Below are 27,259 nucleotides of genomic sequence, written 5' to 3' on the forward strand. Positions count from 1 at the left end.
CAGCCCTTTGCACAAACACTTGTACCTATGTAAAGATACCTTGTTGTTGTTTAGTCGTTTAGTCGTGTCCAACTCTTCATGAACCCATGGACCAGAGCACACCAGGCATTCCTGTCTTCCACTGCCTCCCTCAGTCTGGTCAAACTCATGCTGGTAGCTTCGAGGACACTGTCCAGCCATCTCGTCCTCTGTTGTCCCCTCCTCCTTGTACCCTCAATCTTTCCCAACATCAGGGTCTTTTCCAGGGAGTCTTCTCTTCTCATGAGGTGGCCAAAGTCTTGGAACCTCAGCTTCAGGATCTGTCCTTCCAGTGAGCACTCAGGGCTGATTTCCTTCAGAATGGATAGGTTTGATCTTCTTGCAGTCCATGGGCCTCCTCAAGCACCATAATTCAAAAGCATCAATTCTTTTACCTGTATTTAATAAGGAGTCTCTTATTTGCAAGAGTAGATGGAAAGGAAAAACAGCAGCTGCATGCTTGGGAAGAGGAGGGATGTGTTTTACCTTATGCTTTGATAAGTTGTCGGTGGGAAGAGAGCTAAGGGGTCTTTCAGGAGAAAGATGAGCAGTGGCTGTGTACGCATGTAACAATGGTGTTATTTCCCCCCGATTTGGATTGAAGTTGGCTTGGAAAAAGGAAAGAAGCTACTTCTGCACGCATCCCATAGTTAAACTATGGAACTCTCTCCCCAAGGGGGAAATGATGGCCACCAACTTGATGGCTTGAAAGGAGGATTAGACAAATTAGGAGAGGGCTCTTCATGGCTACTAGCCAGGATGACTATGTCTCCTTTGTTGGAGGCAGCACTGATTCCAAGTTCCAGTTGCTGAAAACAACAGCAGGAGAGTGGTTGGCCACTGTGAGAACAAGATGCTGGATTAGATGGGCCATTGGCCTGATCCAGCAGCTGGTTCTTCTTATATTCTTAAAATGCAGTATCTCATAAGAAACAACAGGATAGGCACAGAGCAGACCTGGACTGTGGCCGACGTCACGGGTTCACTGCTTCCCAAACCAGTCATGAGAGTGCATTGGATGCGGAGTTAAATAGCCCATGCAAGTCAAGAGCCACATCTGAATCTTACCATGCTGGTCTTATGTACTTGGGCTTTATGCTGGCTTGGATTTTAAAGATTTATTGAGGGTTTTTAACTGTATGATCATTGCTTTTGCTTCCTTTGTATGCTATGCCACTTGGAGGACTTGTTTACGAGCCATTGAAGAAACAGAAATAACTCCCCATTTTGTGGACTGTCCACATCATAGCTGTCAACTTTTCCCTTTTCTTGCGAGGAATCTTATTTGGAATAAGGGGATTTCCCTTAAAGAAAGGGAAAAGTTGACAGCTATGGTCCACATTGCTGCAGGGCAGAGAGACATGGTCAGGAATGAAGGCAGGCACCTCTAATCCTGACCTTCTTTTCCAGTGATTAATGAAATTTAATTTTTACAATCTGACCTTTCCAAGAGCGCTTTGATAGGCTGTGGGTGATGTTTTGGAAGGTAGAGGAAAGAACTGGGTTAATCTGAGTGGATGTTGGATCAGCCCCATAAATCTTTCAGTTTGACAAAGTAACAGTTCGTCCGGCCATCCTCCATAACACGATCGCAAAGGGGGCAGTGGTGTGCAGTGGCTAGTGCATCTGAATGGGATGGAGGTGTCCCGGGTTTAGATCTATGCACTCAGCCATAAAGCACCCTGGGAGACTTTGGGCTTGCCGCTGCCTTGCAACATTACCTGCTTTGCAGGGTTGTTGTGCGAGGGTGGTGAATGCTGCCTCGAAGGAAAGGCAGGTTAGAAATGAAATAACTCCTAGGACCCAGAATAAGTGCACACAGGAGATGTAATAACTTTTGGTGTGGCTACCAAACACATCTGAGCCATACAAGGAGTGCAATAAACAGCTACATTGCTGCATCACTGGTTAGTCCAGGCCTCCCCAGCTGGTGACTTCCAGATGTTTTGGACCATTAATTTAATTTAATTAATTTTTTGGGGGAATATTTATATCCTACCCTTTGCACAAGCCGCAAGACGGTTTAAAACAAAATCAGATGCGATACAGAGAATCCCTAAAACAATGCAGTCCTTTTTAACACCACCATAGCTCATAAGAAATCATTAAATAGCAATTACCATTAGAAGAAGCTGAGCAATCCATTTGCCTAATCATCTCTCTCCTTCCCCAAACATCTGCTGGAAAAGGTGCAGCTGCTGAAAACCATAGAGAGGGGGTCAGAGGTGCCTCAATACAGAGTCCTACATGTTAGGAGCCACCACCGAAAAGGCCCTTCTCATATCAGCCCCAGCTAGTATGGCCCAATGGCCAAGAATGATGGGAATTGTAGTCTAAATCACCTGGAAAGTATCAGGCTGAGGAAGGCTGGGTTTGTCCTTCCACAAGCAAGGCAAAATGGGGGTCTTTGATGATGAGCAGCTGGCTTTGCTTGCTGGCATATTATTTGCGATATTTTGCCGTAGCAAGAGTGCTGCAGACCTGGGCTGCTTTGAAGAGGTCCTGGAAGAGAAGGGGGGGGGGGAAAGAAAAATGAGTTTGGATGAAGGATAGAAAGAGAGTTGGCTGTAGCCGCAATGTTTTTCTTCTGTGGTGGAAGAGACATGTGCTGAACAGAGAATGAGCCTTCCTATTTCAAGGACAAATTGCAAGTCGAATTTGAGCATGCTGTTTATGGATCTGCCCTGCAAATCCTATATATAGGCGAGCGACTTCACAAACTACGTAATTAGCTTTCTGAATTTGCTGGCGCAGGATGTGTCGATGGCTAGAAGCATAAATGGCTTTGAAAAATGAGAGAGAGAGAGAGAGAGAGAGAGAGAGAGAGAGGGAGAGAGAGAGTCACAGAGGAAATGGAACCTCCTTGGATATTGGTTGTAATCTCCGAAGGGGGATCCTCCATAGATTGTGGCAGAATATTTACAAATTGATGCCGGAGATAAACACCAGTGCCTTCATTTCTTGCTGATATGCCTCTGTTTGTTTGGAAATGGTCCAGCTAGATGGAGCACATTCTAACTTTCCATTTCAAGGTATCATTTTCCGCATGTATCTCTCTCAGCTGCAAGTTGTCTTCACAGCATTGCGGAGAACCATTTCTTAACTCTGCACCGGCACAAAGTCCACCATCCAGAATATTTGGGGATTAGCCCTGCATGCTCAGTTGGGTTTTTGCCTTGCCCTTCCCTCGACAGCCGCCCTCTCCACCCAAGGCTGTTGAGAAAACCGCTTTGACATTTGGAGCGGTTTCAGATGGCGGCGTACAGCATGAGAGAAACACACGTAATTACAACATAACAACGTAGTCGTCACCGGTAAATAAAAGATTAAAAGAGATGCAACCAAATGGAACAATTTCCATGTACAGTACATCACAACAAGATCTGAAATGCAGATACAAAACCCCAACATCAACAACACACTGCCCAACAATAAATGAAGATACACACAGGAAGGTGATGGACATTCGATGAAGGGACCTTCATGAGAGGCAGGCTAGAGGAGCTTCCTCAGGGTGTGAGGCTGAGGGAAGACTGGGAAACTCCCAGGTGATTGCTGGGAGGGTTCACTCTTCTGGGTGTGGAATAAGGATTAAGATATAATTGTGATAGAGGGCTTGGTATTATATACACACATACAGTTGTGCCTTGGTTCTCGGATGCCTTGCGACTCAAACGTTTTGGCTCCCAAACACTGCAAACCCGGAAGTAAGTGTTCCAGTTTGTGAATGTTTTTTGGAAGCCGAACGTCCGACACGGCTTCTGATTGAGTGCAGGAAGCTCCTGCAGCCAATTGGAAGCTGCGCCTTGGTTTGCGAATGTTTTCAGAAGTCAAACGGACTTCTGGAACAGATTCCGTTTGAGAACCAAGGTATGGCTCCCCCTTTTTTCTTTTTTCCTTCTTCCTTTCGTTTCCTCTTGGTTTGTTTCTTTTCTCTCTCCTTTAGATTACTTCAGTTTTTATTGTATTTTATGTTGGAAAAAATCTCACCAAACCCCCACCCCCAATGAAGCCCCCAAACAGCACCCCAGTGTCCAATGAGGGGTGGGAGGGGGAGAAGCAGTACATGGCTTGGAGTGGATGGGTTGGTGTCGTCACTGCATCCTCATCCAAGGCAGATGTGAGGTGCTGCTGACAGCAGAGATGGCTCCACCAATGTCCTACTTCAGGTGATTCACCTGAGCAGCAGGGCTTAACAAGGGACCCACGTGAATCCCAGTCTGATGGCTATAACACCCCCCTCATCCCCAGCCAACATGGCCAATGCTCAGAGATGACGTGAGATGTAGTCTTGACAGTTTTGGGGGACCCACGTTCGGGGAGGCGGCTTTCATTTCTCACGGATGAGAGTGGAGTAGCTGGACTTCTTTTCCCATTGGACTTGACACAAGCTCTGCTTTCAAACTTGGGACGTTATAAGCAACGTTGCTTCTTCTTCTTCTTCTTTGGCGATCCCTCGTAGCCGAGTAAGATTGTCTTCCATAATCACGGTTTGAACAGTGAGCCCATAAGTGACTGTGGAGGCCAATTCTGGATCCACACGTCCTTCCACAGTGAAGACATAGGTTTCCAGTTGGGAGTTGATCACGGTGAGGGTTTGCCAAACTTGCCTTCCTCTTAGCTTGTTTCTCCCTTTCGTCTTGAGTTTGAGAGTCTTCAAAGCCCATGATACCTTTAGTAAAGGCTGTTCTCCAACTGGAGCGCTCACAGGCCAATGTTTCCCAGTTGTCAGTGTTTATACTACATTTTTAAAGATTTGCCTTGAGAGTCTTTAAGCCTCTTTTGTCGAACATGAGCATTACACTTTCCTTGCAGGATGGTTTTTCCACATTAGAAGTAAAATATCTGTTGCCTTGGGGACAACAGTAGGAGAGGGCTATTGTCCCCATGCCCTACTTGTGGGCCTCCTGAAAGCATCTAATTGGCTACTGCGGGGAAGAAAATGCTGGATGAGGCAAGCCTTTGGTCTGATCCAGCTCTTCTCATGTTCTGCAGTTCATCAGACGTATGATTGTCAACTGCTGCAGATTCAAAACTGATAGACGGTGTTGACCAGTGTTTATTTCATTTCTTTTAAAAAAAAGTTCTAGGGGCTTAGATCTTTTAATCTCTTTCTTTGTTTGCTATGGACAGTTTATTTCAGGAGTTTGCTTGCAGTTACTGAATATTGCACACACTCAAATAATATTTCACCTATTCTGAAATCTTCGCATTTTGATTTCTCATATTGCAAGACTCAGCAGTGACATTTAAAATTGCTCTAGTGCAAGTCAGACACTGTTATAGATTCTGTCTACCAGCCTAGGAACTTCCATCCCTAGTTGCAATCCTAAGCACCGTTGAATAGTGTGGGATTTACTTCTGAGTAAACATGCATAGCATTGTGCTGCGATTCATAGAATAATAGAATTATAAAGGGATCCCAAGGGTCATCTAGTCCACCCCATGCAATGTAGGAATGTCAGTCAAAGCATCCATGACAGAAGGCCATCCAACCTCCAAGGAAGAAGAGTCTACAACCTTCTGAGGGAGTCTGTTCCACTGTTGAGCAGCTCTTACTGTCGGAAAGTACTTCTAGAGCAGTGGTTCTCAAACTTGGGTCCCCAGATATTTTGGGACTACAACTCCCATAATCCCTAGCTCACAGGACCAGTGGTCAGGGATGATGGGAGTTGTACGCCAAAAACATCTGGGGACCCAAGGTTGAGAAAGGCTGTTCTAGAGGTTTAGCCAGAATCTCCTTTCTTGTAACTTGAATCCATTGGTTCGGGTCCTATCCTTCAGAGCAGCAGAATACAAGCATCCTCCATCCTCCATTTGACAATCCTTTATATATTTGAGGAAGGCTATTATGTCTCCTCTCAGTCTCCACTTTCCCAGGCTGAACATACCCAATTCCCTCAACTGTTCCTCATAAGGCTTGGTTTCCAGACCCTTGAACATCTTGGGTGCCCTCCTCTGCACACGTTCCAGCTTGTCAACATCCTTCTTCAATTGTGGCACCCAAAACTGGACACAGTTTCCCAGGTGTGGTCAGCCCAAGGCAGAATAAAGTGGGACTATTACTTCCCCTGATCTGGACACTATATTTCTGTTGATGCAGCCTAGAATAGCATTAGCATCAGTCCAGGTACTTGCGTCTAGGATAATTTGGTTTAAAAGTCCCTTACTCCTTGGCCCATTCAAAAAGTGACAGCTATTTATGTGCCATTTATTAGAATATTTACACTAACTTCTTCCTAAATGTATGTTAAAACTTCATTAACCACAGGAAGATGTTTAATACTGGCATACGTTAACCTGGGTATTTTCACACTCTCCCATCAGTCTATAATGCAAATGTAAAACCTACCTTATTAGGATGTATACAATCTTCTGTGTTCTGCTGTGCATTAACACCAAGAATGCATGCAAAGTTTTAAAATCTTGCACATGAAAACTGCATAAGCCTTATTTGACCCTAGCTTTGATATCGGCAGCTGAGGGTTGTTGTATTTTTGGGGGGCACATTTTAGTTTATTTACATGCAGGGAAGCAGAGCTCTTGCATGATTCGATCTAGCAACTCAGGGTTTTGTGGGGCAAGGAGGTTAAGCTGCCTGGCTTTTTCCCCAACAAACCGGTGAAATGATGAGATCTTGGTGAAGGCGATGGGGTGGTGATGGGGGACAGATCTGCCTCACTTGACAATATGGAAAGTGAAACAGATCAGAGAAAACAAAAGCTACCAGGAAGCAAATAAGACCCAATTCTTACCATCAGTTGAGAAAATGGTGCCATCTGTGTTGAGCTGGCCGTACCATCATTATGCAACCTTCTTCTTCGGCAGAACCACAGCCTGAACATAAACACTCCAAGTGTCCCTATGTTCCAGGGACAGTCCCAGATTTACAGAAGCTGGTTTCTGATTTGATCCCAGAATGTCCCGCTTTTCCTTAGGATGCCCCAATTTTGGAGAGTATGGACTAAGAGGTCCTTATTTTCATCAGAGAGGTGTTGGAGGAGACATCTCTACAGTGGTACCTTGGCTTTAGAACAGCTTAGTTTATGAACAACTTGGAAATAGAATGCTGCAAACCTGGAAGTAGGTGTTCCGGTTTGTGAACTTTGCCTTGGAAGCGGAACATGTTCTCCTTCCTGTTGAGTTCTGTTTGTGAATTGAGTCCCCCGCTGCTAATCAGAGGCTTCCCATTGAGTCTTTCGGCTGTTGAGTCCCAAGCACCCACGCAACACAGAGGTGATATTTGGAGCTTTTGTTTTTTCTATTTTTTGCATTTTTGTTTGTGTGGCTTTTTTGACTGTAACTTGTTGTTCGTTTTATGGGACTGACTTGTGACTATGGCTTGTGACTTCATTTTTGTGACTTGTTTTTGTGACTGTGTGGAACCCAGTTCAGCTACTGATTGATTGATTGATTGATTGTGTGACTGCGGAAATGGATAAAAGCCCCCTATCCAAACTATGACTATCATCAGTGCATGTAAGAAAAAAAAATAATTTTAATTTTTACCATCTACAATACTGTCTTATTTATTTTATAGTACAGTACATTGATTATTTCTTTCATTTTATGGATCAATGGTCTTCTCGTTAGATAGTAAAATTCATGTTAGATTGCAGTTCTAGGGGTTGTTTTTAAAAGTCTGGAATGGATTAATCCATTTTGCATTACTTTCTATGGGAAAGCACGCCTTGGTTTTGGAACGCTTTGGTTTTGGAACAGACTTCCAAAACGTTTGAGAATTTGGTTCTCATTGAGTTTGAGAGCCAAGGTACCAATGTATTTTCATCAGAGGAATGTTGGAGGGTATGTGAACAAGTTTAAGAAAAGTGACCTGCCTTATCTGGATAGGCTTCTGAGTACCAGAGCTGAGGAAACATTTTTGGGACTTACAGAGTGCACCATCCTTGACCGGTGACCATGCTGGCTGCTGACAGGACAACCTCTGGAGAACCATAGGTTCTCTTTCCCATATCTATCTCCAGATTTTGGATAGAACTGCGATTAAAATATAGAGCGCACTTCGATTTGGAAAAGGAAGTGCAGTTATGCTCAAATGGACTCTGTTTACAGGAGGAGGCTGTTTTCTGGCACCTGCCCTTAGGAAATCATTGTTCTTATTTAGTCACTTCTGCATTTGAGGGGGATACCTTTGCTGGTGTGAGTTGTTACAGTCTGTCAGTCTTCAAGGCTAAACCTTCTCCCCTAGTTACTAGCACACCAGTCTCTGAGCATGCGGTGATGAAGTGCGGTCAGAACATAGGGATGCTGCCTTCTGCGGAGTCAGACCATTGATCCATGTAGCTCAGTGTCGTTGACACTGACTGACAGCAATTCTCACATACCCTCTGACATTTCTGCAATGAAAATGGGGATGTCCTATTCAACAGCAGCAACAACACTCCACCTATCTGACTGGGTTGCCCAAAACACTCTGGGCAGCTTCTTACATAACAAAAACTAAACATTAAAAAACTTCCCTGTACAGGGCTGCCTTGATACGTCTTCTAAAGGTTGTATAGTTACTTATTTCATTGGCTTGGGGGTTGCATAACTCCATACCCTCCAACATTTCTTTGAAGAAAATAGGGACGCGGGTGGCGCTGTGGGTTAAACCACAGAGCCTAGGACTTGCCGATCAGAAGGTCGGCGGTTCGAATCCCTGCAATGGGGTGAGTTCCCATTACTCGGTCCCTGCTCCTGCCAACCTAGCAGTTCGAAAGCACGTCAAAGTGCAAGTAGATAAATAGGTACCACTTCAGCGGGAAGGTATACGGTATTTCCATGTGCTGCTCTGGTTCGCCAGAAGCAGCTTAGTCATGCTGGCCACATGACCCAGAAGCTGTACGCCGGCTCCCTCGGCCAATAAAGCGAGATGAGCACCGCAACCCCAGAGTCGGCCACGACTGGACCTAATGGACAGGGGTCCCTTTACCCTTTACCTTAAGGAAAAGCGGGACATTCTGGGATCAAATCAGAAACCGGCTTCTGTAAATCCAGGACTGTCCCTGAAAACTAATGACACTTGGTGGGGGGGGGGTATGGAATTTCAGGTGCTGTTTTGTCCCAGCCTTACCTGTAGACGCCAGAGATTGAATCCAACACTTTCTGCATGCAAGACTGCTGAGCTACGGGGCCCTTCCCCTAGGGCTGTAATAAGTATTTTGTTGCTCTAGTGACTGCGCATCTAAATCCATGCACCCAAACACTAAAGCAGCATGCATTGCACAGGCTGTCATTTGCTCCCTGCAGCTACTAAGATATGTATATTTTGAACTACTGACAACATCTTGTGGGAGACAATTACCCCATGCATATTAATGGCAACGGCATCTCTGAGCACTGATCGTTATGTAGTCAAATCGCCACCACCTGTGTGCAAGAGGGATGGGTCAGCAGGTTCAAGAGAATCCCAAGGTTTTCAGAAGCACTAAAAAAAAAAACACCTTAAGGAGAAACTTTCCCCCAAACAACTCATTGAAAGCCAAGCATGCTCAGAGGTCACAGATTTGCTGAGTGTCTGTGGGATGAAGTGGGGATATTCCGGAAAAGGGGCTGGCAGGCACATTGAGCAAGAATGCTCCACGACGTAACGTTTTGGGCACATCCAAATCATATCCAAAGAACCCAGGCAACTGGATTCACAAAGCTACAACCCCCAGAACCCTAAATAAGCTACATTTCCCAGGATTCTTTGGGGAGAAAGCCATGTGTTTTAAATCTGCTTTAAATTTACGGTGTGTATGCGAGCTCCGTTGCAGGTCCAGCTTACGTGATTTTCTATTATATTTTGAACCTAAAAGAAAGCCCACCCCCTTAGCTCTTAAATTATAGTGGAGTGAGTGAATATAGCGCTCAGAGGACCAAGTGGAAGGTTTGATAGTAGTCTTGGGTATATTGTTCAGTTATTTCTTCGCATATAAAGTGTTGATAACGTGCACAATGTACTACTGAACCAAAATGGCTCCACCCATAATGTAAATCAGGGTTTTTGAACTTGGGTCTCTAGCTGCTTTTGGACCACAACTCCCATAATCCCTGGACACTGGTCCTGCTAAATTTTTTTTTAATGGGGCAGCAAGCATAATGGTTTAATTGCACCCGGCTTTTCCTGAAGTGCCTGCCTTTTGACCAGGGAGGGTTGAAAGTTGGGACAGGAGAGAAATTTGGTTCAGCCCAGATTTTAATGTGAATCTACCCGATTCACATTTTCCGAAACAGTATGCGAACTGGAAACTCAGCTTCCATTCGAAATTTGCACTTCCCTGAATGTTGCGATGTGGTTCTCCACCCAAACGACTTGTACGAAAACCTGAATAGTAGGGGAAAGTAGGCTCAAAGTGCATGTGTTAGGGAGAATAACAATAGGAAACACATTCTGTTAGGGTGAATCTCTTGCAAAACTGTGTCCGCTTGGCAAAATTTTATACAGAAAGAATATGAAATGTTCCAGGAGAAATTTGCACTGAAATGCTGATAAATTTTCACGGGAGCTTAAAAAAAAAAAGTCACAAACTGCTGCAGGAATGTGAGGAACAAGAATTTATAGTTGATGAAATGAGAGAGTGAAGTTTAGAGATTCACCTAGCTGTAGTTGGAAATGTTACAGGAGAAATTTGCACTGAAATGCTGACGAATTTTCACGGGAAGTTAAAAAAAAATTCACAAACCGCTGCGGGAATGTGGGGAACATGAATTTAAGGTTGGATAAATGAGAGAGTGAAGTTTAGAGATTCACCTAGCCCTAGTTGGAAGGGGAAGCTGAACTAGGTGGAGAAATTGCTAAGACCTCTTTCGATTCTCCCCCCCTCCCGCCTGTTAATTTTCTTGTGTCCTTGCTGTCCATCAATGAACTGTGTCCCCTCTTGTTTCCAGAAGGCAGGGAGTGTGTAAACTGTGGCGCTACCTCGACCCCCCTATGGAGGAGAGATGGTACGGGGCATTATCTGTGTAACGCCTGTGGACTGTATCATAAAATGAATGGGCAGAACCGCCCCCTGATAAAGCCGAAGAGAAGGCTGGTAAGTGACTTGACTCTCAAAAACTGCACTAACTTCTTATTTTTCTTTTTCTTCTCCCTCCCTGTCATGTTGTGTTTTTGAATTTCCTCAGCCCAAGATGGAGAACTTTCTGGAGGGAGTAGATTTGGGCACCCCCGCCCAAAGTCTTATCTGTCTGTACAGAAGAGGGTTTTTGAGAGAGCCCAACCCCCCTTTTTCACTATGCCTGCCAAGTTATGTACCATTTCTATGTCTCTCTATATATCTCTTTTATTTTTTTATTTTAAAAAAGAATCAAGTAAGGGGTGGTGATTTTTTTCCGGCGGTTTCAAGGGGGGGGGGGCTGAAGAAAGTGGGAGCTTGGGGGGCGGGCTGGGAAGCATGCGGTAGGCATGAAAAAAGAATCCATTTCATTGTAAAAAAAAGGGACTGTTTTGAAACTAGTTTTTCTCCAAAGTTGAAAGCGTCCTGGATTTAAAAGCAGTGCATCCGTTTCCCATTCATGACGCAGTTTCTGGAACTCCAAAAGGACTAGTGACTTTGGGACTACATTTTTTGTTTTAAATGCCACAGGATGGTATACAGTGTTCTCCATAGTCAAAGCAGACCCATCAAAATTAATACTGTCTGTCATTTTGCCCAGGCTATCCATAAAATTGGACCCTATTATTTCCAAATTCATGTTTTGACCTTCTCCATTTCAATTGGTCACCTAGTTCATGGTCTGGAGCACATGATGCGCACAATTGTGGGAACACATCTTGGCCACTTGGAATGGCTTCACACTCTAAACCTGCTGTGAGTGGGTTGTGTACAGCTATGACTGATTGTGTTACTCAACTCCCTTTGGAGCGGTGTTCAGTTGTGGTGTTTATGTGTGACCCTAGACACAACCGTGCAGAAATTCAACTTGACATGAGAGAAGAGCCAGTGCCCAGAGGGTTTTCCAGTTGTCCTATGTTATTTGCCCTTTGGAAACAACTGGAAAATTTCCAGACATTTTGGAACTGCGACTGCAGAACAGGCACGGCCAAGCTGTGGCTCTCCAAATGTTGTCAGACTTCAACTCCCATCAGCCTTAGATAGCATGGCCAATGGCCAAGGATGATGGGAGTTGGAGTTCCACATCATCTGGAAGGAGACGGGTTTGCCACCCATGTATAAAAGTACAAATCGCGAGTGCTCTATGTGGGAATAGGCTCTGGGGATTGCACCAGGTCCACCTGATAAGGCAATGTGTTTGCATCCAGATGCCTTTGGGAAGCCTGTTACTAAGTCATGAAGGCTACTAAGTCACTTTGACTCCAGCATCTAGTTTTCAGAGGTATACTATCTCTTGAACATGGAGGTTCCATTTAGTTATAGTTGCTCACAACCATTGGGAAACTTGTCCTTCTGACAGGTGTTGATACCTGCCCTCCTTGACTATTAGGACCTCAAAATTCCTTATAGCCTTATTTCCAATATAAGAGTATAGCAATCGGCGTGGGAATCTTGTAAGAAGACGACAAAGCTGTGGCTCATTGAGAAACATGCATGTCCGAGGTGACCTCTAGTGTGGATGACTCACTCAGTGGTGAAAGTTGTGAATCCTTACTTCCTCGGTTAAATTAGAAGCATATGATCGGAGGCATGAGTTGAACCGGCAGGTTTTGAATCTCCATTGCTTTTGGTAATGGGCAGATTGGTTTGCCTTTGGAAGAGGCCCTGAACTGCAGGAGACTCAGAAGCTGGCTTAGTCAGTTGGCTTAGGGGTAGGGAGGCTGTGCCCCCCCCCCAAGATATTGCTGGACCTCCACTTCCCATCACCAGTTGATCCACATTCTGAGATCTGCTGAGGGTGTTCTTGTCCGCAGTCCCGCTAGCAAGTGTGTTCAGAGACGTGAGACAGGGCCTTCTTGGTGGTGGTGCCCTGACTTTGGAATTCCCTCCTGCTAGGGGTGTGCTGCTGAGATGGCATTCTAGCTTTGAGGAATTGGTTAATCTGTCTTGGAGATCTAGAGCGTCGTGTTATGCTGTTTTTATTTGTATTTTAAGGATTGCATGTTTTAATATAGTTGGAAACTGCTTTGGGCCTTTTCAGCGAAAAGCAGTCTACAGGTTTTAGAAATGAAACAAACATACTTCCCGAGTACCCAGAGGTTTTCTCCATCTTGGATAGATGCTAATGACAGTCCTTGTTTCTTGCTTTGCCGAATTGAAAAGGAATGTGTTTGTGAACAGATTGACACCTTTGACAAGTGGTGTGCACGCATTGGTAGTGATAGTTCTGTCCAGTACTTTTTTTCTGGGAGGACGCATAACCCTAAACATTTTGCGAATCTAAGTTTGGCCTCATTGAGGGGCAGTATTTCAATATGAGTCGGAAAATGAGAGTACCCCTAAACATGTTTTTCAAGAAAAACAGCACTGGTTCTGTCTGTGGTGCTTGGCCTGTGATGACCTATTCACACATGCCTAAATCTTTGATTTATGCTGCTGGTGATCCAGGGTCCAAGTCTACCTGGAGGAGCAACAGCCATTTGGACTCTGCAATAGTCATCTGAGGCCCTTATTCGTGTGCTGCCTCCGTGAGAGGCCCGGAGGGTGGCAACACGCGAACAGGGCCTTCTCTGCAGTGGCGCCCCATTTGTGGAATGCCCTCCCCAGGCAGGCTTACGTGGCACCACCATTACATATCTTTAGGCTCCAGGCAAAAGCATTCCTCTTCTCCCAGGCGTTTGGCTAATTAATCTACAGCCTTCTAAGTTGTGTGGGTGGGTGGGTTATTGTCTTTTGTTCGTTACTGGCTTATATAATTTTGTGTTCTTATATTTTAAACCACCCTGTGATCCTTGGATGCAGGACGGTATAGAAAATTTAATAATAATTAATAATATCTAGATTTGCCCCCCATTCACAGACGGGCTATCAGTAATTAATAGCCATTGACCCCAAAAGGGAATTGCTTCGTGAGGGTTCAGAACTGTGTCAGGATCAGGTAGGGTTGCCATATTTTGAGGAGTAAAAAAAGAGGACATATTTGCCGACTTCTGCTTTTAACCATGGATATCTATGACGACTCTCATTTTACATACCCATGAAAAAGAGGACGTGTCCTGGAAAAAGAGGACATATGGCAACCCCCGTGGGCTTTCCACAGGCATCTGGGTGGCCAACGTGAGAATAGGATGCTGGAGTAGATGGGCTCTTCTTGTGATTTTACGAGAGTGCAGAGCAAAAGAGGGGGCTCAGGTAAGGAGAACAGGGCTCTTCCTATCTCTGATACTTACCTTCTTCCTGCTTCTTCTTCCACCTATGTTTCTGCTTGGAAGTAGAAAGATATTGGGGAGACCTTACCTCCCACCTGGCGGAGCGGGACCAGGAGAAGCAGCTTAGGGGAGGAACGTGAATTCAAAACTAGTCCACGGGGAAAGGGTTAAGCAGCCCCCTCCCTTGCCAGTGCTGCAGTCGCGAATGGAAACCAACCCTCCCTTGGCTGCTTTCGATTAGAAAAGAAAGGGGGAGGGAATGCGAGGAAATTTACCCATGACTGCGTGTACCGTGTCGTTTGGCCCTAAGGAAATAGGACATTTGTTTGTTTCTACATCTGTTTCTCTAAACGCTTTGGATGACTTACAATGCTGTTCCGATAGAAAAAGGGTTTTCGTGCACGCACGGTAAAATATTACGGGGTTGGGGGGCAGAGAGGGGAAACTGAGCGACTCCGGAGTGGGGTGAAACGTGTCTCAGTGCGGTCTGCATGCAATGTCACCCTGTCCTTCCACTTTCCCCAGTGTAGGGTCCTTTTCAGTTGCAGCTGGGCTACCAGGGTGTGTGGGAAGGATCCAGCACCCCCTGCGATGGCACCCCATATTGTAGTCTGTTTGCCACCCAGAATGAGAAAGGGTTCACTGGCTTGAGACTCCTTCTATAGCTATGGGGAGCAAACGGCCATAGCTCAGTGATAGAGCGTCTGCTGTGCACGCAGAAGGCCACAGGCTCGATCCCAGGCAGGGCTGGGAATGTCTCCTGCCTCAAAGCTGCCCGGAGACCTACTGCCAGCCAGTGTTGACAATACAGAGCTAAAGAGTGCACCATGGCTCAGCGGTGGAGCTTTATGCTTTGTGTGCTGAAGGTCCAGGGTTCAAATCCTGACACCCCCGGGGTTAGAATGATGGAGTGGTTGTGGGGAGATTAGGTAAACAGACTGATGCCTGCAGTCCTGAAGGGGCACTGCCGGTTAAAGAAGACCAGGTTTTTGATTCGAGGGCCACATTCTCTGCTTGGTAACCTCTCAAGGGCGATATGCCCATAGTGGGTGGGGCTATGCATGTAAATGTTGCACGTGTACCTCAGGTTTCTTCCCAAAGAATCCTGGGAGTTGTAGTTCATTATGGGTAGCTCCATGAGGGGTAAAACGCAGTTTCCAGTTCCCTGGAAGAAGATACGGGGTTATAAATACTAGGACTAGCTGCCTGAGCAACAGTTTCTATCCAAATGCAATTTTGGTTTTAAACGCAGTGTAGGGAGTCTCTAGGGATGCGGGTGGCACTGTGGGTTAAACCACAGAGCCTAGGGCTTGCTGATCAGAAGGTCGGTGGTTCGAATCCCCGCGACGGGATGAGCTCCCATTGCTTGGTCCCTGCTCCTGCCAACCTAGCAGTTCGAAAGCACGTCAAAGTGCAAGTAGATAAATAGGTACCGCTCCGGGAAGGTAAACTGCGTTTCCGTGCGCTGCTCTGTTTCGCCAGAAGCGGTTTAGTCATGCTGGCCACATGACCCGGAAGCTGTACACGGGCTCCCTCGGCCAATAAAGCGAGATGAGCGCCGCAACCCCAGAGTCGTCTGCGACTGGACCTAACGGTCAGGGGTCCCTTTACCTTTAAGGAGTCTCTATGGGAGTATATTGTATTTTAAAAATGGCGTCTCAGTGTTTTTAGGGTCTAACCAGGTTGGGATAGCTGGGATAGCAGGCTTGTTGGTTTTGAAGGTCTTATGTAGTTTTTTTCTTTCTTCCTTTCAATTTCGTTGTTCTGTATGGGACAATGACAATAAAGATTATTGTATCTATCTTTTGGGGAACTGTGCTTTAAATGCATGGTGTTTGTGGAGCCTGAGAGCAGAAGAATCTGCAGCCAGCATTTTTGACCTGTTCCAAGACCCAGCCCAGGGGCCTTCTTCCCTCGAGTGCCCACACAAATTTCAGATGAACTTTCCGCCTGCGAAAGCCAGACACCTGGGGAAGACCAACTCACCACTGCTGGTGAGAATAAAAGTGGTTTTTCGCTTTTTTCCCCCCTTCAGAGAAAGAGGTTTAAATTTCCTGGCCCTCCCCCGTTTCCTTTTTACATGAATCACGAACAAAACTCGAGGTGCCACCTTGATCTTTTTCTGGCTGTTTCCTCTAATAGTGTCATAGAATTGTCAAGTTGGATGGGAGTCCATAGGGTCATCTAGTCCAAGCCCCCGCAATGTGGGAATCACAGCTAAAGAATTCTTGAAAAGGGAAGCCACTGCCCTCCTTAACCAAGGAGGATAATCTTTTTCTTTCCTTTGCTGGGAAAAGCAAAACACCTACAAAGAACTGTTTTTGAGAGAGGACTTCAATTTGGTCCATCCCCTCCCCCTCAAATACCTCCCTTCCTTTTAACTTTCTAAACATAAATTCAGTGTACAAAAGCTAAACTCTTAAGAAATATCTGTGGATTGGAGATTATACATTATAAATAGTTGTCCTTCTTTCTTCCCCCCCTCCCCAGTCTTAACCACTACAACAAGGATGGGGTTGGCCTACATCTCACTGGTCTCAGCCAGCATGGCCAATGGCGCTGGACGATGGGATTTGTAGTCCAGGAACATTGGGAGAGCCACATCTTCCCAACCCTTACACTCGAGAAAAAATTGGACATATCAGAAGCGGCTGGGATTTATTTCTTTTTGAAAGAAAATGTACCTGCCTAGCCATGAGGGTTTGCATAGGATGGGAACATAGGGAACTGCCTTACGCTGCCTTATGTTTGTTTTCTCCTGCTCCAGAGGGTACTGTTGTTAGCCACTCTGAGCTTGGCTTCGGCTGGGGAGGGCAGGATATACCGGTAAATAAAATTTATTATTATTATTATTACAGTGCCAGATTTACGTATAAGCTAAACAAGCTATAGCTTAGGGCTCCACTCTTAATATACTTCTTCTTAATTGTATTTCAGTTCAACAATTAAATACTTTGATAAAATACATATTTTGTTATGTGCAAATGGCTTTCAATACCACATAACACTGGTCTTGAAAGACCTACATTGGCTCCCAGTACGTTTCCAAGCACAATTCAAAGTGTTGGTGCTGACCTTTAAAGTCCTAAATTGCCTCGGCCCAGTATACCTAAAGGAGCGTCTCCACTCCCATCATCTAGCCTGGACGCTGAGGTCCAGCACTGAGGGCCTTCTGGCGGTTCCCTCACTGCGAGAAGCGAAGTTACAGGGAACCAGGCAGAGGGCCTTCTCGGTAGTGGCCCCCGCCCTGTGGAACATCCTCCGGTCAGATGTGAAAGAGAAAAACAACTACCAAACTTTTAGAAGACATCTGAAGGCAGCCCTGTTTAGGGAAGCTTTTAATGTTTGATGTATTACTGTATTTTAATATTTGGTTGGAAGCCACCCAGTGTGGCTGGGGAAGCCCAGCCAGATGGGCAGGGTATAAATAATAAATTACTATTATTATTAGAACAATAAAAAAGGATGGCAATAAAAAGAAGTTGATGGCATGGATGCCACTAGCGGTACCCCCCAGCCAGACTTTGGTTCCGTACACAACAGGCATTTTGAACACAGTTCCCTCCTTCCAAAGACTCCTGGGAGCTCTAGTTTGCAACTGAAGCTCTGCAAGAGGGAAACTGCAGTTCCCAAGGTTCTCTGTTAGGGGTGCTTATATTGTGTGTGCATCTGAGGATATGGCATACAACCAAAGCCTCATGCCAATCTGCCTTGAGCGCTACCAAGGCTGGAAGGCCTCTGAGATTCAGGAGGAGCTAAGATTGGTGCCTCGTTCGTCTGAGGGCAGCGCCCAGTGAAATATGCCTGAGGGCTCGAGGCAGAGCCTGATGAAGAGGAGGCAGGGCTAATAGCTACCGTTCTCATGCCAAACAGGAAAATCAACCTGTTCCCTTGGTGCTGTCCCACTTCCTTGAGATTTAAGCCTCTCCCCTAGAGCTCCCGAGTCCAAATAACAGCCGCAAACCTCTTCAGGAAAGAACGATAGTCCTGCTTTGCATGCAGAAGGTCCCAGGGCTGAAATCTTGGCCTGCTGCTGCCATTCCATGGGAGCCATCTCGAGCTTGCAGAAGCAATCTGAGCTTGCAGAAGCAATACTGAGCTAAGTAGACCGATGGCATGGGAACATAAGAGGAACCTGCTGGACCAAGCCAGTGGCACATCTAAGTCCGGCTAAGTCCTGCTCTCACAGCAGCCAACCCAATGCCTCTGCAAAACCTACAAGCAGGACCCGAGCCCAAGAACCCTTTCCCCTTCCTTAGGGGAGTTCTTCTTCTTCTTCTTCTTTTTAAATGATATTTATTACAGTTTCAAAAAAGGTTACAAAAATAGGAAAAAGAGAAAAAAAGAAAAGAAAAAATACAAAATACAGAAAAGTAAAAACACACTTAAAAACAAATCAATCTTTCCATGTCTTGTCTTTCATTTACTTGTTTCCCTGACCTCCTCACACCTCCCTTTTTTGTATTCCAGTTCAGTTAGCTAATTCAGCAAATCCTTTCCCTCTTTGTTTTTATCCTAATCCTTTAACTTAATATATTGTAACTTTAGATTCTCACCTGTTAATCCATTTTTACATACTCCTTTGTAACATTGCTGCTAAAACCACTTAACTTTATTCTGACATCATTCTAACATTCATTAATTTTACAGTATTTCTGTAAATAGTCTTTAAATTTCTTCCAATCTTCTTCCACCAACTCTTCTCCCTGGTCCTTAGGGGAGTTCTTGAGCATTGTTGAGCTCCAAGGAAAAAGAGTCCACCCACACCCACCCACGCCCATACCCACACACGAAGGAGACTGTTCCACTGTCAAACAGCTCTTACTGTCAGAAAGTTCCCCCTGATGTTTAGTGGGAATCACTTTCCTTGTTTAGTGATACCTCGGGTTACAGACGCTTCAGGTTACAGACTCCTCTAACCCAGAAATAGTACCTCGGGTTAAGAAATCGTGCGGCGGCAGTGCAGCGGCCACGGGAGGCCCCATTAGCTAAAGTGGTGCTTCAGGTTAAGAACAGTTTCAGGTTAAGAATAGACCTCCAGAATGAATTAAGTTCGTAACCCGAGATACCACTGTAATTTGAAGCCATTGGTTCGAATCTTACCTTCCCAGGGCCAGGAATCCTACCTTCCCTGTAACTTGGCTTCTCGCAGGGAGGGAACCACCAGAAGGCCCTTGGTGCTGGACCTCAGTGTCCGGGTAGAACCATGGGGGGAGGGAGACGCTCCTTCAGATATACTGGACTGAGGCCGTTTAGGACTTTAAAGGTCAGCACCAACACTTTGAATTGTGCTTGGAAATGTACTGTTCATGTCTCAGAGTGCAGCTTAGGTTTTAATGACCAATTCCAGGGCTGAGCCTTGCTGTCACTCTCGATTAAATTCTGCTCTCTGTTGTGTGATCATACGCCCTATCCAGTCCTCTTTATATTAAGTTATCTTCAATATGAATTGGTTTAGGGTCAGGGAACTGAGTGTGCCAAACCGTCTTGTGAATCGCCTAGCGTTCTGTACCAGCTGAGCTGATTGACATCCAACGCCCTTTAAAAATGTGTTGTGGGGCGGGGATTATTGGCTTGTTTTGTTTTTATTACGCATTCTGTATTTTTATATTGTGATTTTATGTTGCAACTGCCCTGGAACCTGCGGGTAGAGGGCGGTGTAGAAATTTAATAAATAATGATAATTATTTTACAAAACGCATTGCACCACAATGCGACAGGTGTCTAAATCAATGTTGCTACATCCCCAAGGCGTGGCAGAGATAACTTACCTCAAATAGGCTTTGCTACAGAACTCTGGTGTGCATCAGTCCTTAAAGCCAACGTCTACAGATGCCAAGGACTCAGTGCAGCTCAAGTTAAATGTATTTTGTTCCCACTGATTTTAGTATCAATTTTAAGCACGGCCTTAAAGCTCAAATTTGACTTGGTTGGCCCTGGGCCAAACTGGAAGTGTGATATGTTTTCAAGGTATCCATGGCTGTGAATTTGGGGTTCTTGTTGTTGGTTTTTTGTCATTTTCTGATATCTTCAGTGGAGCTAGATTGATAGTGCCCTAGGAGTGTGAATTTTTGGTAACTGGAATAGAGTTCAGCATCCTCAAACTCTCATATTGAAAAATAAGCAGATTCCTAGTCTCTCGGGCAACAAATCTAGGATTTATAAGTGTGTGGGCAACAATGATTTGGTGAAAATTCAGCAGACAGAGGTTGGTACACAGAACTGCCATTGGTTGTATATTTGCGTGTGGGTGTAGAAGGCTGTCGGCAGAGAACTCTCTGTATACACATTTCCCCCTACCCTATGCAGTTACTGGGAGTTGCAGGTGGGCAGAGTGTGTTATCTCCTGCTTAGGGGCTTCCCATGGGCATCTAGTTGGCCACTGCAAGAACAAGATGCTGGACTAGGTGGGTCGTCGGCCTGATCCTACAGGCGTTTCCTGTGTTCCTAGTCTGTAACCTCCCAGCACAAGCAAAAGAAATAACTGCAGATGGGCCAAGTTACAGGATGCATTCTGCTTGCAGAATTCAGTTTTCCTTTGTGCATAAATTGCACTAATGTTGCACAGAATTCTGGTGGTGGTGGTTTTTTTTTTGGAGCACAGAACACATCCATTGACAATTCTTGGCAGACATATTTTCTTTTTAGGCCTGGCGAGATATATGCAGTCATTGGACTTAAGTCCATTGATTTCACTGGAGGCTCATCCACTATACTTAACTTTTGCCCCAAGCTATTTAGGGACAGGTTTAGGCTTTAAAATGCTTTGTCAGAGCAGGTTTCTTCCCCCCTTTTTCTTTTACCCCTGGTGCTTTCGATGTGAAAACCTGCTCTTTAATGCAGAATTGGAACAAACGCCAATTCAGGTCTCCTGCCTATTGCCATTTGCTCTGAATCAGCGATAAAAAGCGATTTTTTTTTTTAAAGTACTCTGGCATTGCACTTTAAAGCGCAGACCTGGGTCTCCAGCTGTTGTTGGACTACAACTCCCATGATCCCTAGCTAGCAGGACCAGTGGTCAGGGTTTATGGGAATTGTAGTCCAAAACAACCAGCTGGAGATGGAAGTTTGGGAAATCCTGCATTAATTGGACACCAGTGGCAGAAACAAACTACCCAGCCATTAAACTGTAGTTGAGGACAAAAGACGGGGTCCTATTCTATGGCATACTTAGCATCAGAATGAATGTGACTGTGAAGAATTACCCAGATAATTCTCTTTTACGGGAGTATGGCAGTTCAAAAAGCAGAGCACACGTGATATTTTGCAGATAGATGGGACCAGGTTCAATCCCCTGGCATTGCTAGTTAAGAGTAAGAATAAATGTTGCAGGCGAGGGGAGTTGCGAAAGCTTCTGTAAAATAGCTTACTGGATGGACTGTTGGCCTGATATGGTATAAAGTTTCTCCGTATGGACTGACGGAGTTTGTTAGTCATGGTATAATTGTGGCTGGAGCCAAGGGAACCTTATTTTGGAGGCTGTTTTTCTATCATGTAGAACAACAACCCCAGTCCATGTTTGTGGGTGTTTTTGAGCATTTGTTTATAGCAAACCTGTATGGGTTGCCACTCCCTAGGAAAAAATTGTTTGACAGAGGGGATGGGGGAAAGTCTCTGTTCAAGGGCAATGGGGGAAAGTCTCTGTTCCTAGTATCTTCAGTTAAAAGGATCAGGGTTTGAGAAGAGTTTTTTCTGGAGACCTGCTGCTATGACAGTTAGGGTAGCAGAATCGTGGGTTAGTCTGACCTGGTAAAAGGCAGTCTGTTAGGGGACCATTAACCATGCATAATTGTCTATCCAGGTGCTTAAAATCTCTATCCCCAATCTGCCCCATAGATAGCAAAGCAGAAGAGTTCTTGAGCCCCTGTGGGCTCCTGTTAGGGTCGGGTAAGAAACGTGTTCACGTATTTTGTATGCAAATGTACAAAATGCCTGCACTGAAAACGCAGCCAATCCTCTAAATACACACTTGTCTGAGTTTTGCGGCACAGCTCCTCAGCTCCAAAATGTGCACGTTAAGGAAAAGGGCCCACAAAGACAAAAAGAAATTGCATGCAAAAATGGATAGGACGGACACCTCAAAATACACATATTAGGAAAAAATATGTGCAAAATGAATGTGAATTTCTGTGCAGACTTGAAAACAGTAATTTGCAAACAAATGCAGTTATGAAGTGGTCTGGATTTAAGATTGTGGAGAAACAGATTCTGCTGTGGTCTTCCTGTAGACTTCTGGTTGGTCCTTGTGGAAACAGAACTGCATGAGTCTTTGCCCTGACCCAGTAGGTTCTTCTCTTCTTATTTCTCCATCTCTAGTCTCCTTACATTGTTGATGGTGTTAATTTTGCCTTAGTGGGCCATGCAGAGAGTTCATTTCACCTGATCTATAATGAAAAGCAATTGCACCAACAACACCAATGCAATGTTATAGAATTCTATAACATCTCCACTGAAAGCAGCTACTTTGGCACTGGTGGGGTTCTGCCGTAGCCTTAAACTCACAACACAGGAATGGGTTTTTTAAAAAAAAATTGGTGTGACTTACGGGTTTATGACTGTGGCGTTAAGACGACGCATCCTTTGCACTGCAAGCCTTTTGATATCCTCTTATTGGAACAACCAGCCTTCACCCAGCCAATCACGTACACAAAAGACTTTAAGAATTACTTTTGGCAAAGATGCCTCTATGATTCATTCTTTGGCAAAACTGCCTATTCTTTTCCATTTGTGATGCAGGAATCTCTTGGAGTATGAATATATGCTTTATATTTCCAATCCCCGCATGCGAAAACAACAAGGCTCTTGCACGTTGCGAAAGATTGCTAAGCCGTTACAATAATTTCAGCATGACAGCTTAATGATTTGGTATTCCACACTGTGGAATACTCTGGCTTTTCCTCGTTTTTGCTATTTGATGTGACACAGCGGGGACATGATTTTTGCCTTGCTCTTCTCCTAAGGGACACAGGCTCTCTCCATATGACTTTCTTAAAAAACGAGGCAGTGCCTCTTAAAATCAACAATAGGGATTCTGTTCCCCCAGAATGGGATGGTGGATTCCTTCACAATGGTGGAACAGGCTAACTCCATACCCTCCAACATTTCTCCGATGAAAACAGGGATAATGCATAATAATAATAATAATAATAATAATAATAATAATACTATTTATACCCCACCCATCTGACTGGGTTGCCCCAGCCACTCTGAGCAGCTTCCAATGTATATAAAAACATAAAAAACTTCCCTATACAGGGCTGTCTTCAGATGGCTCAGGAGTCGCATAACCCCATACCCTCCAATATTTCTCCGATGAAAATAGGGACATCCTAAGGAAAAGCGGGACATTCCGAATCAGGAACTAGGATGGCTTCTGTTAATCCAGGACTGCCCCTGGATAGAGGGGCACTTGGGGGGTCTGCCTGGTCTGGGGGCAGAGCAGTTATTAATTAATGCCTCAACACTTACCTCCCTCCATCTCCAGGTTCTGGGGATGGGGAGATGATTCTGTATCCTTGCACATCATCCTATAACTAGGGTGGCCTTTCACAGAGACATAGAATCATAGAATTGGAAGGGACAGGGACCCTAAAGTTCATCTAGTCCAATCCTCATTGACCTCAGGCAGCGTGGCTATTGCTCAGGGATGAGAGGCACTTTAAATACTTCTTTCTTCACAATGCAGACATGGTGTGTGTGTATGTTAAAGGATGTGGCGTGCCTCTGAAAAACAAAAAAAAACCCAGGTCTCTAGAAAACTAGGTGCCAGGAAGAAGGGTTTGACACACTGTGTGTGTGTGTGTGTGTGTGTGTGTGTGTGTGTGTGTGTGTGAAATGATTCACTCCAGTATGTGAGTTCCCCAGCCCTGAAGTCTGAACTGGGACAGTCCAAATGGAAGAAACTAAGCTTTGTGCAAAACCTGGGCTGGAATGACTCCTGTCTCCTGTGGAACGGAACACCTAAAACACAGGCCCAGCTTCCCTAACATTACAGTTTCCTGACTGCTTGTTATGACTGCTTTACTTCAGACATGATTCTGGCCTCTTTGCATTTTCTAAACGCCTGCCAAAAAGATCCGTATACAACCTGGTGCATGTGCTAGTCAGCTAAACTAGAGATCATAATCCAACAAGATTTGGGGATGCAAGACTTGATACTTTAAAGTAGCTTTTAAAACCAAGTCAAGAAGTTGGATAGCAGTCAGTGGACTCTTGTCACTTCCATGTCATTTTCTTTCTGGGATATGATGCAATATTTTTTTGAGAGAGAGTAGATGTAAGGTAAATGGCAGGCTAAGAGCCCAAATTCTCTTTTAAATCCCTGGTCAGCCAGGAGTGTTCTAGCGGGCTTTACACAAGTCCTTTAATTCAGTTGCCTACCTGTAAAATGGGCATAACAAAACTGGCCCTTTGTCTGGTGATATTATTGCCACTTTGTACATATTTCTGAAATCCTTGGCTTTCAAAATCAGTTTCTGGAGAATCAACTTGACTTAAAACTCCAGGCTTAAATTAAGCTTCTGATTTAAGGCAGGGAGATTGGACAAGCTAGATGGTGCTGTGATGTTGTTGTCTTCTGAAAGCGTGTATTAACTAGCAAGTCTGTTCCAAAATCCCCATTACTGGTGCACAAAGGGTTTTCACACATTCATAATTTTTCTAGACTCCTCATATTTAGGAAACCATTTTCTCTAATAAATAAATAAAAAAGTATCAAGAGAATTGTTGAGTATTTTTAGTTGGTGTTGTAGGAGGGAACAGCCCCAGTGAAAAAAGTAAATTTTGCATGGCTCGTGCATAACAGATGATGTGTGCTGTTACTTTGATGCAATTAATCAATGGGAAATCTATGGATACACTGTGGATAGAACACAACTCAAGTCATCGTCAACCTCTTAATACTTTGTTTCAGAGCTGCAAGATGCATAAATATATATACAGAATGTGAGCAAATGCCCACATCCCTGTAATGTCCTACTTATCGTGGCAAATGTCTGTAATTGACTACAATTCACTGCTTTGGATATACATCAATGCTCCATTTTTTACATCTTTGTAACACGCCTGTTTTTTCTTTTTCTACCCCAGTCAGCGGCAAGAAGGGCAGGAACATCGTGCGCAAATTGCCAGACCACCACCACCACCCTGTGGAGGAGGAACGCCAACGGAGACCCCGTGTGCAATGCCTGTGGGCTGTATTACAAGCTCCACAATGTAAGTGAGGCGGTAACTCTCTGAAGAATACCTTTTAGGGTTTAAACTAGGATAGAATATACCGTATTTTTCGCTCTATAGGACGCACTTTTTCCCCTCCAAAAATTAAGGGGAAATATGTGTGCGTCCTATGGAGCGAATGAAGGCTCCTTGGCTTCAGCGATAGCAACGCGAAGCCTCCGAAGCGCAGAGGGAGCGCTCCCTCCGCGCTCCGGAGGCTTTGTGTTGCTTTTGCTGAAGCCTGGAGAGCGAGAAGGGTCGGTGCACACTGACCCCTCTCGCTCTCCAGGCTTCAGGCATAGCCGCCTGAAGCCTTCAAAGCGCAGCGCGAGTTCCCGCTGCACTCCGCAGGCTTTGGGTGCCTTTCGCTGAAGCCAGGAGAGCAAGACTCTCCTGGCTTCAGCAGAGAGGGAGAGCTGCGCAGTGCCCCTTCAGTGAAGTGGGAGGAGAAATGGAAGGGGCTCCGTTTATCCTGCCGCTTCACTGAAGGGGCGCTGAGGGGAGAGGGGGATAATTTTTTTCTTCTTGTTCTCCCCCTCTAAAACAAGGTGCGTCCTATGGTCTGGTGTGTCCTATAGAGCGAAAAATACGGTATTTCCTGGCTTGCGTGTGTACAGGCAAACCACAGAGCTTTATCTCACCAGCTCTTGCTTGGGGCCCCCTTTAGCTGAACACAGTGCACTTCAATGCACACTGAGGCTGTTCAGCGAACTCTAATGCGCTCTGAATGAAGCTGTGCTAGTCAGGTGTAAATGGGCCCCACGGTGACTTCATGGTATTGTAACATATAAAGGGAAGCAAGAGAAGTCAAGCTGAGAGTCCTTTTAATGGGCTGAACATTGTATGGAATGCTGGTTGGAAGACATAATAATAATAATAATAATAATAATAATAATAATAATAATAATAAATTACATTTTAATTCTGCCCTCTAATTTGATCAGGGATATTGAAAATGATTTGCTTCCCAACCATTTATCGTCATAACAACCCTGTAAGGTAGGATAGGCTGAGGAAAGGTGATTGGAAAAAGGTCACCCAGGGAATTTCACACGTGAGTGGGATTTGAACCCAGGTCTTCATAGGTTCTAGTCCAGTAGTCCAACACTGAAGTATTGGCTAGATAATACATTGTTCTAACCAAAATGAAAATTGCCTGATTAGAAAGGTAGCAGATACACAGGGACCCTTTACAGGTTGCGTCTCGATTCTGGCTAGGGTTGCCATCCATTTTTCCCCTCCCAAAACTCCTGAGGCACAAAGAACTGCCAGACCAGCTGAAAATTAGCAGGCGCAGTGTATTCTCATAACCACGCTGTCTCCACAAGATGGGAAAAGGGCCCTCGTTAAATTTCTCTCTGTCGGATGGTAGCCAAAGTATTAAAGGCCCCACAGGGCGGGGAAAAGGTGGCAACCCTAATATTCTCACAAAGCTCTGGAACATTTTTCTTGCGCCTCTGCTTCAAGGGGAAGGGGGAAATAAAGAAAGTGACACAAGCAATTCTCCAAAAGAAGGGAATCTGATTTTGTCCGGTGGGTGAAAAAGTCTGCTTTGGCTGTGTCGGGGTGCTTTTAGTACATCTGATATTCTTTTAAATCAACGTGTTTGTGGGAGCAAGAGAGGCTATTGTTTCATTTCATTTTTTGCCCTTGTTTTTATTATGAATTTTGCGTTTTTATGCTGTGAACCGCACCGATGAAGGGTTTTAAAAATACAAATCAAATCAAATAAATAAGTAAAATAATGCTCATAAAAAGAGATGGGGAAATTTATAT

At 44.8% G+C, this 27,259-nt stretch overlaps 1 protein-coding gene and 1 long non-coding RNA gene across 12 annotated transcripts in view; both read left to right on the top strand.

Moving 5' to 3' along the window:
* Positions 1-27,259, top strand: part of GATA3 (GATA binding protein 3) — a 76,186-nt gene that overhangs the window by 42,824 nt on the left and 6,103 nt on the right. For 5 of the 11 annotated variants that reach the window (XM_081023073.1, XM_081023074.1, XM_081023070.1 and 2 more), the window contains exons 4-6: positions 10,894-11,039; positions 11,131-11,256; positions 25,362-25,483. In XM_081023073.1, the coding sequence (XP_080879199.1) occupies positions 10,894-11,039; positions 11,131-11,256; positions 25,362-25,483 (394 nt within the window). Of the gene's footprint in view, positions 1-10,893; positions 11,040-11,130; positions 11,257-25,357; positions 25,484-27,259 lie in introns of all 11 variants that reach the window. The other 6 variants (XM_081023072.1, XM_081023077.1, XM_081023078.1 and 3 more) reach the window with 4 other exon arrangements.
* Positions 18,925-24,964, top strand: LOC308486518. Its single transcript, XR_013991119.1, has 2 exons — positions 18,925-20,853; positions 21,045-24,964. It is a non-coding gene; the product is annotated as an uncharacterized lncRNA (long non-coding RNA).

Source organism: Podarcis pityusensis, assembly GCF_964106645.2.
Source record: "Podarcis pityusensis genome assembly, chromosome: 10".
Lineage (NCBI taxonomy): Eukaryota > Metazoa > Chordata > Lepidosauria > Squamata > Lacertidae > Podarcis > Podarcis pityusensis.